This window comes from Schistocerca nitens, chromosome 9 (assembly GCF_023898315.1).
Source record: "Schistocerca nitens isolate TAMUIC-IGC-003100 chromosome 9, iqSchNite1.1, whole genome shotgun sequence".
NCBI classification, from domain to species: domain Eukaryota; kingdom Metazoa; phylum Arthropoda; class Insecta; order Orthoptera; family Acrididae; genus Schistocerca; species Schistocerca nitens.
Window position 1 is genome coordinate 277,783,082 of NC_064622.1, and position 18,133 is coordinate 277,801,214.

At 36.9% G+C, this 18,133-nt stretch overlaps 1 protein-coding gene across 5 annotated transcripts in view; it reads right to left on the minus strand.

Moving 5' to 3' along the window:
* The window catches only part of LOC126204396 (protein bric-a-brac 1-like), a 224,459-nt gene that overhangs the window by 18,592 nt on the left and 187,734 nt on the right, over positions 1 to 18,133 (minus strand). The window contains exon 6 of one of the 5 annotated variants that reach the window (XM_049938769.1): positions 15,493 to 16,090. The exons of the other annotated variants lie outside the window; for them this stretch is intronic. Coding sequence (XP_049794726.1) covers positions 15,627 to 16,090 — 464 coding nt within the window. The 3' untranslated portion in view covers positions 15,493 to 15,626. Of the gene's footprint in view, positions 1 to 15,492; positions 16,091 to 18,133 lie in introns of those variants that run through there. 5 annotated transcript variants of the gene reach the window in all.

Below are 18,133 nucleotides of genomic sequence, written 5' to 3' on the forward strand. Positions count from 1 at the left end.
ACCATTCCTAGTAAAGCACCTCTTGCTGTGGACAGTTTTGCTTTTAACAGATTGACATCATGATGGACAGAAATGTCAGAATATGCACTTGGTGTACAATACAGTCATTTGATTACTGGCAAAGTATATCAGCCTGAGGAACAGAGTAGTTAAACTTTTAATTTCAAACTAAAAAGAGAGCTAAATGTTTTAAATGGGTGAATGCCAGCCAGGAGAAAAAAAGATTCTACAAAGGATGCATGACTCTGTTGACACAATACTCTAGTTTCAAAGTTTGCAGAAATGGAAGATTTTCTTTGAAACTAGAAAGATGACACTGACTGATTAATTTCTTCTTGTCGGGCACAAACACCTCATTAAACTCCAGGAAACACAGAATCATTTTGAGACACTGTGTGGACATGGTTGCACTTCAATTTATTCCAATTCAAAATGAAAATTAAAATACTCTCTGATAAGGGTGGATTGCAGACAGCCTCACAGGAGAAGGAATATGAGTATCTACTTCAATAAACAGAACTGTATAAGCATTATTATTGATCTGCATGACATTTCTCAAGTACACTCAACTTCCTAAACTGCAGTGGTGTTGAAATTACATTTAAGTTCACTTTGCCTTATTCTTTCGTGAGAGTGTGAAGCAATTTTTTATCAACTTTCTGTAATTCTACATTTAATGCAGAAAAATAAACTTTTTTCACATCATGTTTCCTTTAGAAAGGTATGCCATATCCTAATATTATGGCAGAGTTTCACAGTTTTGATATGATACCACTGCACAATGCAGCTACTACTTATCCCTTTACTTTTTTCTGCACGCATGTCTTGGGAAAAATCAGTTTGTAGAAAAGAAGACATATGTGACAACAGACTGACGATGGTCTTATGAGCAAGTGCCACAACCAATTTCCCAGTAACTTTGCTCAGTAGAAGAGGAGTCAAAATAAGTGAATACGTGTCTTGGTTTATCTGTAGATATTCAATCATTTCTGGAAAAACGATTATTGTTTATATTTATTTTATTTTCCATTTATCTATCCATGTCCATAGAAGGTTACTACAAGAAATGTTTTTTATTGAGTTAGGGGATACAAGGGCATTATAACTGGTTTTCACAATAAGTGTCATACATAGAGTGTAGACTGTGCGTCATGGTATTTTCAGGGGCTACAATTTTTATATATTCGCATATTCTTACATTAGTTCTTAATTCTTATATTATTATTATTATTATTATTATTATTATTATTATTGTGCATATGGACCCTGTCTGATCATGCATTAAGTTTATAATTCACCTTTCTAATAAGCCCATATAGCTTTCATTCTTTCGCTATGTGCTTTCTTCCTTTCTTCTGACCACTTGGTCCCTGATCTTTTATGGACTTCATTCTCTGGCTTTACTACCCATCTATTTACCTTATGACAGTAAAGTTTCCTGTCTAGTATGTCCGATGTTCCTATCTGTGACTTTTCCAAGTCATATTTGACTTCTTCTGTCCATGGAATGTTCTTCAGTTTTGCAGTGTATGTCAAAATCTTATAAGTTAGCCTTGAAGATGGGAGTCTATGAATGTGTGAATAGAATTTCAGCCTTCGTTTCCTGATATCTGCGGCAAGGTTGGATAGTTCTTTTGTTGCTTTGCGTGATTTGAGTCTATACCCCTCTTCTGTTTTATCTCGTCCCAGCATTTTCCTCGTGGTCTTTCTTTCCTCCTTCAAGCTATTCTCCAGATCACCTTTTGTATTAAGTACTAACATTTCGCTTACGTGCAGCACTTCAGGGTTAATCACTGTATTATACTGTTTGATCTTTGTATGACTGGACATACATTTCTTGTTGTAGATTTCACGTCCTCATATTCTTGTTTGAGCTTCTGTAACTGAACGTTCTGTGCTTCCTTTTCCAACTCTTTTAGTTCTATGATCTCACTGAGATATTTGAAGTGTGGAATTTGTTTGATCTGCCCATATTGTGTGTTCAGTTCCTGAATGTCGAATTTAGTGCAAATGAACTTGGGTCTCCTCGAATGAAATTTTTAGTCCAGTTTTCCCAGTGCATTCCTTGAGGACTGTTTGATCGAATGGGTTTCCAGTGGTCCTGGGTTTTCAATTCTTTCTCCCTTTCTCGGATGACTTTATCCAGAACAAGATTGAAGAGCAGTGGTGACAATCCTTCACCTTGTTGCACACCGGTCTTTATCTCAAAGAGCTCGAACAATTTGCCCATGAATTTCACTTTTGACTTTGTGCCCATGAGTGTTTCCTTGATGAGTCTTAATGTCTTTCGATCAAGTCCTTATTCTTCTAGCCGGCCGGCGTGGCCGTGCGGTTATAGGCACTACAGTCTGGAACCGCGTGACCGCTACGGTCGCAGGTTCGAATCCTGCCTCGGGCATGGATGTGTGTGATGTCCTTAGGTTAGTTAGGTTTAAGTAGTTCTAAGTTCTAGGGGACTGATGACCACAGTAGTTAAGTCCCATAGTGCTCAGAGCCATTTGAACCTTATTCTTCTAAGATGCTAAAGACGGACTGTTGATCGACCGAATCATGTGTCTTCTTGATCTAAAATTTAATTCTTATATTTTATTTTTATGTTTATCCTTCATGAAGATTTGGTGCCTTTCGTTGGATGATACTGATTGTAGAACTATTTGAAACATGGAAATTCCAAACAATATGAGTATCGCGTGAGGGCATGGTTGCCACAGCAACATTTCTTAATATGAATCTCACTGGTAAAGAAACATTAACCCTACTGAAGATTGCATGTGTTGGTAACAATTTCATGGCAGACCATGTGAATGGATCACTTTTCCAAAAACATTTGTTATGTAATTCGTAGATGAGTAAGAACAACATTATTTCAGTATACACTGTAAAACATTCGTGTAGTAATCTTCAATGGATATGGGTAGATAAATGAATAGCAAAAATTTTAATAATAATAATAATAATAATCGGGTTTCAAACAAAGGAAGTGTGAAGTAATGATGCTAGCTGTTGTGCCACCACTTCCGTTGAACAACTTACTCACTAAAAGACGCACAAAGTACCATGAAGACTGTGTTTTCTCAAAAAAGTACTTTTGGATAAGCCGAGACACATGTTCGCTTATTTTCACCCCTCGTCCACTGAGCAAAGTTTCTGGGAAATTAGGCTATGGCAGTCGCCGCATTCTCACACATGCTGGAGAGAGCATTTGTCATAAGGTAAGCCTGTGACAGAACAGTACCTGAAAACTGGGATTTCTGCTCCTCACAGGCACGATACTAAAAAATTGTGTTGTCAGTACGCTTCAAGGACCAGGTCTAAGCTTCAACAAACCACTAGATACTCTCTACTTGAATAGCAGTTTAGTCTTCATACAACCAAATTTGTCACTATCCCAATCATAGAATTAACACAAAAAATGTGAAGGAGGCTAATCTCATCTTAGATCATACAGGTCAAGAGCGGTCTCATATCAGTGTTTCAAAGCTTGCTGAAAGTAAAATGTGTGTGAAGTTCTGCATGACATCTATCAAAAAATAAAATATTTTCATTTCCTGTTGACTTGTTAAAACATTACAGCCCTATCGAAATGTGAGTATTTGTGAAAACGTCTTAACAAAAGGGAGAATTAAAGACATTGTAATTAAAAAAACTAAAAGTGAGAAATATCTGAAATTATTTAAACTTTGTTCACAGTATTATCAGACATGATTAACACATACACACTTCTGAGCTTTCTTTTCACCATTAATTCGTAAAAGCAAAATAAGAAAATATTTAGGTTTCTGCAAACTTCAAAATTGTATTTTGCAGATATGAATATTCATAGGAAGTTAACTATTTTGAAAAATGATAATGTGGAAAATTAATTATCATTAATGCCTTAACTTCATAAACTACCCACAGATTTCTTCATAAAAATGAGAGAATCTAAAAATCATTCATTCTTCTTAGATTACTTTCGCTACAACCCCCATCCTGAATATCCTAAAAATTCCACGAGATATTATTTGGAAATTATACTTATGGAAGGTACCGTCAGAGTGGGCAATATTACTTGGTGCAAAATGTGATTTTTATATTAGTCCTATTGGGAGGGGGTTTAGTGTGTGTGTGTGTGTGTGTGTGTGTGTGTGTGAGAGAGAGAGAGAGAGAGAGAGAGAGAGAGAGAGAGAGAGAGAGACCAAATTTTCAACATACTAAGATGGAATGTTAATGTCAAAAGCCTGCCATGTCTCTAATAGTTTTTGTTTATTAGTTATATTTTTTTAGTTTTCCACAGTATGAAGAGTTATTTACAAAATATACATTTTTCACAGTCCTGGACTATTAAAAAAAAAAAAAAATCGAGAGAAACTGAAAATATTCTATTTCTCAAACTACACACACACACACACACACACACACACACACAAGTATATATCTGAGTCCACCAATATATTTTTTTCCAGTGAAATTCATGATCATCATGATTATTAACTGACATTCACTGTATGATTTGAGATGAAATCACCCAAGAGGCAAAGACATTAATGGATGACTAAACGAGTTTCAAATGTTGTGAATAGTCACACCTCGAGACAGACAACTGTCGCATGTGATAGTACACAAAAACAAAGCTAAATAATTTTTCACTATTTAAAAAAAAGTGATAACAGCTGTCGTACCCTGTACCTCAAAGTGTACACTATGGGTGCAAATAAACACATTTCAGTGACATCTAGTAATGGAATGCTACAGCACAACAATCTCTTGAACTTTGTTGCACTAGTGCAAGTATTATTTGTTTAAGCAATGAGATCATAATACAGAGTGCACTTACAGGAACAGTGCATCAGTATGAAAGATCAGATACAAGTGACTGACAAAATTTTGATGTTATTGTCAACTAATATCATAAATTGTAGAAATAGCCATCATGTAACAACTTAAGTTGGTGTTCAATTTATTCTTTTCTGTGTGGCTGGTTTCAGTCAAAGGCCATTATCCAGCAACTACTGAACACACTTCATGGATACCTAAACTGGTTGCACAATAAAGAAAAAAACTGAGCAGCAGGTTAATGTGTTAAGTGATGTCATTTCTACAATTTATAAAAAAACAACAACAAAAAATATGCAAGTGATATCGCGAAAAACTACTTATCTCAAGTGATATCGCGAAAAACTACTTATCTGTCATCCAGAAAAGTTACTGGAGTCTAGTCTGAGAATGCTGCAAACTAAGAACCTGGAAACTTGTGCGTTAAACAACTGATCCTGCACAAAGCAAGTGAGTCAGCCAATTCTGCATGTAAATAACGATCTGAAGACAAATGTCAAAATATATTTAAAGTTACATACAAAGTTATCCTGTAGCATGTCACAACAAACCTGATAAGTACTTGTCCAAGTTCCTCAAAGAGGAACTGAGACAGAATAAAGGTTCTTGTGAAATCAAACACACAGTTATAAGGTTGAATTTAATAGCAGTTCACTTACAATATAAGGACTGGCACAAGCAAATATGCAACAATTCTGCTTGCCTCCCTCACCATCATATCTGTCTACATAATATTCCTCAACCAAATGTTGTGTTGTATCATCTATAGCAATAACCCAAAGGACATGGTGGGAATGACATTACAGTCCTGCTGGCAGCTTGCTATTACTGGCACACTGTTAAAACAACACAGCTTTGTTATAGATATCTCTTACAGAATGCCTATATTTTTATTAGTCATCTCTTATTATGATTCTGTATATTTCATGGGATGATGTCTCTCCTGACTACTGGTAAAAACTGTATACCTTCCATGTGCTCCTGAGATTGGCTTCGAAGGGGTAATACTGTGACACAAAAGCTAATTGGTGATTACCAAACACCTGAGGCTGGTCAGTAAAAATTATCAGCCATGAGTGTCAACAAAAGGAAATACCTCTAGTAAATCACACTGATGATTTGTTCTGTAAAGGTTATAATAAACAAATTTAATTGTATCTCAGACATAAACTCCCTGGCAGATTAAAACTGTGTATTGGACCTGGATTTATTAACATGGAACCTTGTATTTCATGGGCAATACTGATGGTACTGGTCTGAACTCATTCAATAAAGTGTTGTCCACAAAAGGCCAGGTTTTTGGTCCAAGTCCTGACTCAGCAAACAGTTCCAGTATGGTTTGACATCACAGCAAACACCAGTGAAAGAGCAAAGCACATCCTCTAAAATGTTTTTTATTAGCCCAAATATAATCCACACAATTTCTAAAGAGGGAGGGGGGGGGGAGAAACTGCAGATTTTTTTGTCACATTTATAAGATATTAATTTAGATAAGTTACACACTAGCATTTTTATCTTAGTTGTCACTGTTAATTTCTCTATCTGAATTTATTTTATCACTAACAGTATTTCCATCACTGTTCCAAAATATGTTCTCCTTGGCTTTCATTCACAGCACTACACGTTCAGTGCTTCTTGAACCCTTTGATGATAAAATCTGATAGTGTGTGCCATGAAGAGTGGCTCTACTCACACATGAGGTTAACTGACATTTTAATCTTGCTGGATGAAGAAATTGAAGTTATGTACAATCAAACAGAACTGCTAAAAACAGTAATTAACAACGATATTGTTATGAATGCTTGTGTGGGTACCCACCACAATGCAAAATGGGTTGGCAAATTTGGATTGGAAAACACGAACGGTGGGGACCAAAGATTAGAATTTGTGAACATTACGAACACATAGTTCAAAGTTCTTAACAGAAGAGGTATACATGGAGAGAGTGCTGGATATGAAACAGATTATATTCCAGGCAGTCTAAGAGGCAAACACGAAATAAAATCTAGTCTTGCCTACCAGGTACTGACATTAATAGTGATAATGTAATAGTTATAATCAAGTACAATACTGAACTTAAAAAGCAATGAAGTGCAACTGGAGTAAGCGATGTACAGAAGGGCTAAAGAATTAGCACACCTGAACAATCTAGACTGGAGACGGACAAGATAAATAAGGGAACTGTTAAGCTGGGAGGAAACATGATGTGTTACTGAAAGAACACAATATGAACTACAGAAGAATAAATTTAAGGCAATGACACTACGGTTGAAGCAAGAAATAGTCGATTTCATAAAAGAATGGAAAAATTTGAGAAAAAGTAGATTGATACAGAAAAATCAATGACCAAATAACTACTACCAGCCACACAGGAAAAGGTAGACGAGTGAGACAAATAAGTAGGGAGATAAAAGAAGACCTAAAAAAAGGAAGCAGACAAGATGTACTCAAAAATTAGATCACTACAGTTTGAATGCAGAACTTCTAGCAACATAGTCAAGGATGAAAAAAGATAGCATTTCATTTGAACCTGAAGAAGTAGCAGACAGGCAGAAAGAGATTATGAAGATGTCAGAGATGATTTAAATTACATAAGCACAATGACAGAAGTGTAAAATGAATTCATAGCACCACAAATTACCTGGTTAGGATTCAACAATGCTTAAACCAACTTTAACAACAACAAAGTCAATGGAATAGACAACATCTGTGCTGAATTATTAAAGATTACTGGAGACGAGGTGAAAAAACTATTGTACAATTTTGTGTTTCTGCTACGAGTATGGAACACTACCAAAGGAATACAAAGTACAATAATTTCCATATATAAGAAAGGAAATGCCAAACACTCTTCAAATTATAGGACCTTAGTTTCATGCTTCAAAAATTCTATTCATTATTGTTAAGGAAATTTAATTTATTTTATTTATTAATGCGTTTGTCCTTAGACCATTCAGTACGACAGTATTGGACATTTGAGACACATTACAGTAATAATGTACACATGCATAAAACATACACAAAGTTGAACAGTGTTAGGCGAGGATACGGAAAGGAAGTTGGCCACGGCCTTAACAATGAAACCACCCCAGCATTCACTTTAGTAATGGGAAACTCAAGTCAAGGTGGCCAGATGTGATATGACCCCCACTCCTATCAAATGTGAGTCCAGTGGATTAACAGTGACTTTGCCACCTTACTCAGTACATGATATGAAAAGTGGGATAGCAGGAAAATATCACATTCATTAACCTAGCGGAGGCTTCTGGTAGACTGGACTGGAAAATACTGTTTGAATAACTGAACAAAATTAAAACAGGTTGATAACAAAACAGTAATCAGAGTACAGAAATAACAATCAATCATGTTAAGAAAGCGGCCAGAATAAGAACAGGTGTTCTACAAGGCTATTCCCTCTCACAGTAATTATTTGTAGAAAGTGCTATACAAACAATGAAAAGTTCCACCAAAAGGATAAAAATTAATGACAAACAAATACATTACATTCGGTTTGCTGAAAAGGACATGAACTACAAGTTAAAAATTTTAGCTGATTTCTTGGGAAACCACAATTGAAAAACGCAAGACCAACACTAAAACAGAAAATGCAGTAAAGAACTGCAATGACCAACAAACTTACAGAAATAGGAGCAATTTACTAACGAACAACCGCATTACAAATAGATACAATTAAGAAATTCATCAAGAGCTTTTTGGTTATTTTAAGCTATGGTTTTGAAGTGTGGACTCTGGGGAAACAGGAAACGATTAGAAACAATAGATATATGGATAGACAAGAGCCATGACAACACCCTTGACTGAAAGAAAATCCAATTAACAAACAATAAAAAACTGGAGAACAAAGTACACTGTTAACATGATACTGAGAATAAAATCAAATTAATAAACACACAATTCGACAAAACAGCTCCATAAAAAGGAAAATTTCTGGTGACAAACAAGAGTCGGGCCCAAACTGTCTGTATTATGAAGTGCTATCAATAAAAGGAACTGCAGAAACTACAACAAATAATGAAGATGGCAAGGGACATAAGAGGACAGTTCCATCAAGGTGTTGAGCGAGTGCGTGTTCCCCTTCTAAAAGCTAATCAGACTTTTAATGGCTTGTTTGTGATGACAAAAAACATAACTCAAACTTTAGGGTTTGACTAGATCTGTCATCATGCAACTACTTTAATCTTTACTTCAGTGTCAGGTGATGGACATCCAAAACTAGCATAGCACTCTGACTGAACAAAACAGCATGTCTGCAATTGCAAACAGTAGTTAGCCTTTCGTCACTAATTCTGTTGTCGTCTAGTCTGTTTCTTGGCATGTCACAAAAGACAGATATCTCATTGGTGTTGCAGATCTTGTGTAGAGAGTATAAGTGGTGGTGGTGGGGCTGCATTTTGATTATCAGTCTCTGGAAATTTAAGAGTCTCTTGGTATATTCTTCTACAGCTCCTTTGTCAGAGAGGCTGTACCAACCAACATTCTCACAGAATTCTGCCTGTGTTGTGTTTAAGGTCTTCTGAAGTCTGTAACTGGATTTTGTGTATTCCATCTCTCCATTTATCTTGTACAAAAGAAAGAACCCTAGACTTAAGTTGTGCTTATTCCTATTTTGTGGCTCTCTGTAGGATTTGCTTGATGAAATGGCAGTTCATAGCATTCCCTAATTCAATCTAATGCTGCACATTAGATTCACTCGAAATCATATTTTTGCCAGTTTTTCTACAGGGCGTTACAAAAAGGTACGGCCAAACTTTCAGGAAACATTCCTCACACACAAATAAAGAAAAGAGGTTACGTGGACATGTGTCTGGAAACGCTTGATTCCCATGTTAGAGCTCATTTTAGTTTCGTCAGTATGTACTGTACTTCCTCGATTCACCGCCAGTTGGCCCAATTGAAGGAAGGTAATGTTGACGTCGGTGCTTGTGTTGACATGCGACTCATTGCTCTACAGTACTAGCAACAAGCACATCAGTACGTAGCGTCAACAGGTTAGTGTTCATCACAAACGTGGTTTTGCAGTCAGTGCAATGTTTACAAATGCGGAGTTGGCAGATGCCCATTTGATGTATGGATTAGCACGGGGCAATAGTCGTGGCGCGGTACGTTTGTATTGAGACAGATTTCCAGAACGAAGGTGTCCCGACAGGAAAACGTTCGAAGCAATTGATCGGCGTCTTAGGGAGCACGGAACATTCCAGCCTATGACTCGCGACTGGGGAAGACCTAGAACGACGAGGACACCTGCAATGGATGAGGCAATTCTTCGTGCAGTTGACGATAACCCTAATGTCAGCGTCAGAGAAGTTGCTGCTGTACAAGGTAACGTTGACCACGTCACTGTGTGGAGAGTGCTACGGGAGATCCAGTTGTTTCCGTACCATGTACAGCGTGTGCAGGCACTATCAGCAGCTGACTGACCTCCACGGGTACACTTCTGCGAATGGTTTGTCCAACAATGTGTCAATCAACATGTGTGGGCTGACGAAAATCCGCAGGCAATTGTGCAATCACATCATCAACACAGATTTTCTGTGAACGTTTGGGCAGGCATTGTTGGTGATGTCTTGATTGGGCCCCATGTTCTTCCACCTACGCTCAATGGAGCACATTATCATGATTTCATACGGGATACTCTGCCTGTGCTGCTAGAACATGTGCCTTTACAAGTACGACACAACATGTTGTTGATGCACGATGGAGCTCCTGCGCATTTCAGTCGAAGTGTTCGTACGCTTCTCAACAACAGATTCGGTGGCTGATGGATTGGTAGAGGCGGACCAATTGCATGGCTTCCACGCTCTCCTGACCTCAACCCTCTTGACTTTTATTTATGGGGGGCATTTGAAAGCTCTTGTGTACACAACCCCGGTACCAAATGTAGAGACTCTTCGTGCTCGTATTGTGGATGGCTGTGATACAATACGCCATTCTCCAGCGCTGCATCAGCGCATCAGGGATTCCATGCGACGGAGGGGGGATGCATGTATCCTCGCTAATGGAGGACATTTTGAACATTTCCTGTAACAAAGTGTTTGAAGTCATGCTGGTACGTTCTATTGCTGTGTGTTTCCATTCCATGATTAATGTGATTTGAAGAGAAGTAATAAAATGAGCTCTAACATGGAAAGTAAGCATTTCTGGACACATGTCCACATAACATATTTTGGTTCTTTGTGTGTGAGGAATGTTTCCTGAAAGTTTGGCCGTACCTTTTTGTAACACCCTGTATAAGATGTACTCATCACATAATAGAGTTTAAAATTTGACATTTCCAAATTCCAAAGATATTATCACTTATTTGTGAAAATTAAAATTTACTCTTTAGTTAAGAGAAAAACTGTAACTGTCCTACTGTACAAAATAACAGCACTGGGAATGTAGTAATAACAACTACCTAAATGAAACGTCAACAAAGACTTGTGTTGTTGCCTCATTTAGAAAAATGTTTTATCATCATCTTACACACACACACACACACACACACACACAGCTTATGAACAGTTATATCCTACTTCAGCTGCATGTACAGAATAAAAGGTTGTATTCATCAATATATTTAAACAACAAAAGTACAAAATATACGAATTTTGAGTAGTCATATCAGTCGGTTGGTCAGTCAGTTCATCCAGCAACTCAATGTTTTATTAATTTGTAGGGTTCTGTACCTCAATCGGTAAAAATAGGATCCTTATAAGATCTGCTTTGTCCCAGTGTTAAGACACCTTTTTCTCAGGATCAGTTAGAGTTACTAAGTCAAAAGTTATGTCAAGTACCAAGATCTACAGTCCCTTTGTGGTGTAAATAATTTACTCTTCTAAATCAATGCTATCAAAACATACATATTTTGATACTCGCAAAACCTATGTATATGCATGCTGGGTCTGGTTGTCTAGCGGTGAAGCGTGTCTGTGGAAACTGAGAGGTCACAGGATCAAATCTAGTTGGATCATGGATTTTTCAGTCTTTGTTTTAACCTAGCCTTTAACTCTTACTAATGTGAGGAGTCACCAGAAACAACACACAATTTGAATTCCACATTAAGCTGTAGGTTCCCTTTCGCCTGTTGGATAATTAGAGTAGATTACGGACACACAAGTCACCCAAGTTGCATCCAGTATAAAGACTAGCACCAGGCCACTGAGCCATATGTTTGTATGTATTTAAGTTTGTACAGAACCCTCAGAGAATAAGTCAAAGTCACACTTGTCCTGTTTTTTCTTTCTTCTCTGGCTCTGTAATAACTCCAATCTCAAAATGTGAACTACAGTGCTGAAGTTATTAAATAGTTTGAGAAAATGATCTTATTCAGAATATACATTGAAATTAGTGACCTAGAATGTCGACCAGAATTCAAACTGTCATTTAATTCTCTGTACCTCTCGGACTGAAAGTGGTCACTGCCACCACACTCCTCCCTGATACAACATAAAATAAGATCGAGCAACTCTGTCAGAATAGTTATTAATAATGAAATATGATTTAGTGTTCTTTTGAATATCATTACCAAGAGATCTAACATATATGGACTAGAGTGATACAATACTGATAAAAATTAGTCACCATAAACAGAATGATTAATTTAGTAGCAGTTGCACGAATGAAAATGTTCTTTCATCAGTGGAAAGAATTTTTTTGTTACATAAAATATTCTTAATAAGAACGAGAAATCAAAATCAAACTTTACTAATAAAACACAACACATTTGCTATTCAGGTAATCATCCACAGTGATAGTAGACATCATCCACAGTGATGTTCAAGCACAACTATTTAATTAGTCAGTATTTTGGAGTTGTATGATACATTGTTATTACAGGTCTGCCTTTTGGATTCTTTGCAATGCAGTTTTAACTATCTTGTTAGACACTGAAACATTGACAGAACACTAGATGTTCGCTGAGAACACTGGTAACTTACACTAGCATAATACAATGAAACCTAATTCAGATGCTCCCACCTAACACACTTTCTTGTGTAAAACATTTCTTGATTCCAGACTCACAAAAACATATATAAGAGCCTATTATAGAGCATCTCGCATTTAAACTGCCGATCTCCTGCATAAGATGTGCTGACCCTTTATTAATGGCACATTTTCACGAAGCTACAGGTAACTTACAAAAACCTGTTAGCTGGTGAGGGCGGTATAATCCAGTAACACAAGGGAATGGGCTGTTTGTTGTTAAGAACTGGACATGGGAAACCTCCTTCCTAAATGTAGCTCTGATTTGTAGCTGCCTACCACATTCCACTTGCAGGTAAAACAGTCTGACATTTCTTATCACACATCCAGTTGTAACGAAGTGTGCAGTCAGAAAACAACAGTATCATTTGTGAAACGTTAAGCGATGCACAACAGCTGTGCAAAATAAGAAGAAAACATTAAGTGGTCAAGACTTTGCAAATTACACAGAGGTAAAACTGAAGCAAGGTACTGTTAGCAAACTGAAGAACTTTGAACATATTGCTTCTGAAGAGGAAGAAGTACCAAAGGCCAAAGCTTGTATATATTCTGAACTCGAAAATGGTTTAATTCAGAGAATACATCAACCTAAAGCTGTGTCAATGCTTGTAAATAGGCCAATAATTAAAGTAAATGCTACAGAAATTGAAAGGAAGAAGAAAACAAAAACTTTCTCTGTGTCCTCGGGTCAACTCGACAGGTTTAAGGGAGATGCTGGAATTGTTCACCAAGGAATTTGTGGCAAGGATGATTCAGAAATAAAAAACATACATTAATGCCTGGAAAAACAATGTCTGACAACATGGTACGGAAAAATGTGCCATTTAATGTAGACAAAGTTGAACTGTTTTTCAAATTCAGGCCTAACAAGTCTTGAACTGTCTGAAATGAAACTTGCCTTGGTGGAAAGCACAGCAAACTGAGTGATGGTACTTATTTGCACTAATGCTGACTACATGGAGACGATCTGAAGCTGCTCATAAACAGTAAAGTGACAAATCTTTGTTGCTACAAAAAAGTGCAAGTAAACCTATCAGAGATTAGCCTGAAAACGTATCACTCACATAGAGATCATGAAGATGAGATTAGAATAATTATTGCATGCACAGAGGCATACAAACAATCATTCTTCCCACACTTCCTATGTGAATAGAACAGGAAGAAACCCTAATAGCTGGTGCACTGGGATGTACCCTCTGCCATGCATCTTATGTTGGTCTGCAGAGTAGATGTGGATGTAGAATCCCAAGGACAATCTGTCCCATGGCTAAAAGTGCTTGACACAAAAAAATATGCTGCCTGTTGACAACTGAACTTTATTTTCCTTCCGTCCAAGCTGACCCAGCAAACTACAGTCGATGGGTCAAGAATTGGAAAAATGACAAAACACTTAATGCAAGCACTTTCTTCTGTAGTATCTATAACACATTAACATGCCAGAATCTGTGAAGACACTGAGTCTCCAGGATACACAGTTCAATTTCGGCTGTATATGATGACTGGAAACTTTTAGGCAACTTATCAACCGCCTGTAATTTTTGGGGAATTTCTTTTTTTTTCTTTTTTTTTTTTAGTTCGAACAGATGACTGGTTCAATGTTGTAGACATGTGAAAAATCAACTGTCATTGTTACCGATTATGATGAAGACTGGCAGATAGCCTATAATAAAGAAACACAGCAACATTCAATTCCAAGACTTTCAGTTAATTTTAATGTAACGACATTTCAGATACACAAGATTATAAAAGATGATGATGCAGAAGATAGAGAGTCCTAAAATGTAGTAGAGGTAGAATGCAAATTATAATATGTTTTTTTCTAAACATCAGTTCCAATATATATTAATTTGATCTTCAGAGAAGTCTTAGCAGCAAACGTTGAATCATCTGACAAAATTAACTATAGGCTTAATGACATAAAGCAGTCTCTGTTTAAAGACCAGTACAGACTGAAGCCACAGACATTTCATCATTTTTTCTTTTAAGCATAATTTCTGTGCTACAAAAAGGAATAATGAAATAATCTGCTTAAAGACATTTTCCCATTTAACATGTGCTTAAGATGTAGGTTCTTAATGGCAACTTGACAATATTTTCCTGTATTAAAAAGTGCCAGAAGAGAATCATCAAAAGCCTCTAAGCCCAACAGCTTTACTTGCTGTACAATAACATATGTTCTGATGACCAAAATAGGATATTTCATAAATACAGTAAATATATATGGAAGGAGTCCAAACACTGATATTAGCACAAAATTCACAGTAGAAGTCTAACAGTAGGTGATTAAAGAATCACTGCCAAAATAAATATGTTCAAGAGCACTACCAGGTACTGCTGATCAGAAGTATGCGAAAACTGAATGAGAAGACAATGAACAGGATATGAATGTAATATATAATAATAACGCACAAAAATAGAAGTATTGTACTAAGGATATAGAAGGAATGAAGAGACTCAAAACTTTAGGTGGCAATCAAACAATAGTGGGACTTCCACAATAAATAATTGTTCTGGTACAAAACAGGAGTTCCAACTCAAACAACTAACACATTACAGAACTTAAATAGCTGCATACTGTAAAAAAAATGAATGTTATTACATTCATTAAAATACATTTTGTTACCCCTTTCCAGTCAAAAAGCGCATCAATTCTATCAAAACTGGTTACTTAGGTTCAAGTTTAAATGTCCATTTTATTAATGAATAATAGTAATAGTTCAATTCTGCTGATCTTATGACACATGAAATTCTGAAGCAGTTATTGCTTCCACTTGACATTTCACTTCATTGATATTGTAATTTGAAGCCATAACACTTGGGGAACTATGTTAAAACTGCCTCCTAACAAGAATAGAAGGAGTTGCAGGCACTATCGTGATGCCAGAGTCACGCACAGAACATTTGCGGCCACTAATGTCAGTTCTGTGCAAGGCAACAGGTTGAGCAAATACTTGGGGAGCAGCTGGTACAATGGATATGCCAGAGCCAGCAGGGATGGCGATGCTGGCAGGAGTAGTAACCTGTGACCTAATATAAGGTTGCCCATATTCATTAAGTGGCGCAGTCCCAGAAGCTCCCTGCAAACGACAGCTTCGCTTCGCCGTTGTAGAGAATGCACTCCGAATGTTCCATCGCTTCATCCAGTTACGCAGTGTCTTGCGTGGGATGCCGTGCTCCTTCGAAGCCCGGTACACACTGCCTCCACCTTTGACATCCATCAGCGCCGCCCACAGGTTATCGTTGGTGTACTGCCGATAGGGGCGCACCCGTGGTAGCCACAGTGGAGGTGCCGCTGTAGGAAACACTGTGCATCAGAGGAAAGGGCGCAGTCGCTCTGGGTGGAGGGGGAAAGACATTCACATGCAATTACAGAGGTCCACTTTCATATAAATCTCTTTCTATGGTGACAAGTCTAATTACATGCAGGCTTTAACAGAATCAAAACATCCTACCAGTTAAAAAAAAAAAGCTGTTACAAAAGCTGAAATTTTCTACACAGATGCACTGCTAATGGGAGATACTGTGGAATGAAATGTATCATAGAAGATGGAGGTGTTCTGAACAGGGAAAATCTATTCACAAGGGGACCTCACAGTCTGGCCCTGTCCGATTTTCTTCGTAGTTACAGGATTTGAAGGTCAGTGCCCAAATGGCAATTTCCTAAAGCAGTATGGAGCAGTTCCCAAAAAATTATTATTTCTTAAATAAGTTGCCTTTGAAGATTAGAAGATTTCTGAGTGCTGCTAAGTACAAAACATCTGTTAACTACTAAAGATTATGTTCGTAGCTTGGTGTGCAACATGACAGGATTGTAATCATTTAGTTGTTGGTTCGGATTCTCACTAGTGCATACATAACTTTCTTAAATTCCACATGATGCATGGAAATATTAATTAAAGGGTACAGAATCTCAATTTTCAGATAAATAACATTGAAATTAAAATGTAAATATTCACAATAAATTAAAGTTTGGTATAAAAATGCGAAACATCAAATAGGAAATCAAATACTTTTTTACTGCTAGAGACTGAACAGTATTACTGACGCATTGAATTCTTTTTACTTGAAAAGGTATTTTACATGTCTGTAGCAAATTGTCATGTATTTTCATATGGACACTAACTGAAAGAAAAAAAAAATGCTGTTTTTATAAAGAAATAGGATAAAATATGTATACTACTAGTGAGCTTCAAATTGGTGAACAGTATTACTGTATTACAACCTCATCATGATATGCACTGAGCTACTAAGAATTTGTTAGTAAACTACATATTTTATATTTAACAGTGGTCATAAGTCATATAATCTTCAAAGTTAATTTATTTGAGTTGTTATTTAGAGTTGTGTTGTTATGCTTTACGAATCTGGCACTGACCTTCAAATCCTCGTAAGTATAAAGAAAATACAAGAGGGCCGCTATAAGAGGTTCCGTTGTCAGTTCCACACTGTTCACATAAAGATACTGCAATGTTTCACACCTCCCTCTCTTTTTACGCCTGCAGTTTCAGTTATAGTATTTGTCTTTTCCACCCTCTGTTTCCTTCCCTGCCCCCCTCCCCCCCCCCCTCTCACCTCCTTTGCTTCCTGAACACTGAATTTCTAATTGTCCTATTTGATGCACCAAACTTCTCAGCTTTATCTGCTGTTGGCATTTTCCAGTTCATCCACAGCACATCCTGTTATTCTGTGTTTCCCATGTCTGGGAATCAGTGATTTTTCTATTCGTTTAAAAAAGTCTTGTCTCACTTTCTTTATTTTATTCTGCAAAAAGAGCTGCGAGTTACAAAACTTTTGCATCTTTTACATTTGGAGAGTTCATCTTGATTGGTTACACTTTGTTAGATAAGGCAGTGTATTTTTGTAAGACAATGCAAGCATATCATTAGCAGCGAGCAATAAAATATGTAAAGAAGTGACAAGGTTTTACTTTAGGTTTTGGCAAGTCGTGACACTACTGTAACCCAATTAAAATTTTGAAAATTACAACAAAATGAGTAGTGTTCAATTAATCAATCTATAGCATTCTGCAGCACACCTGTTCATGTAAACATGTAGAGGGTAGCTAAAAAGTAAATGAAAATCTAGGGAAGACAAAAAGAAAAGGCACTGAGGATCAATTGTATAACACTAAATTAAACTTTTGTATTGAAGTTGTTATCCTTTGGAAATGGGGCTTCAAGTTTTTGGGCTGCGTAAAGGCCTTGTTTTGGCTGAGAAAACATATCCTGTGTATATATGTGGAATCATAACTGATACTCTTTTTTAGTATGACTAAATGCATTGCAGAGGTCAATTTGTCTGATAATCTCACTTTTGTGGGTATGGTTTTCAAGAC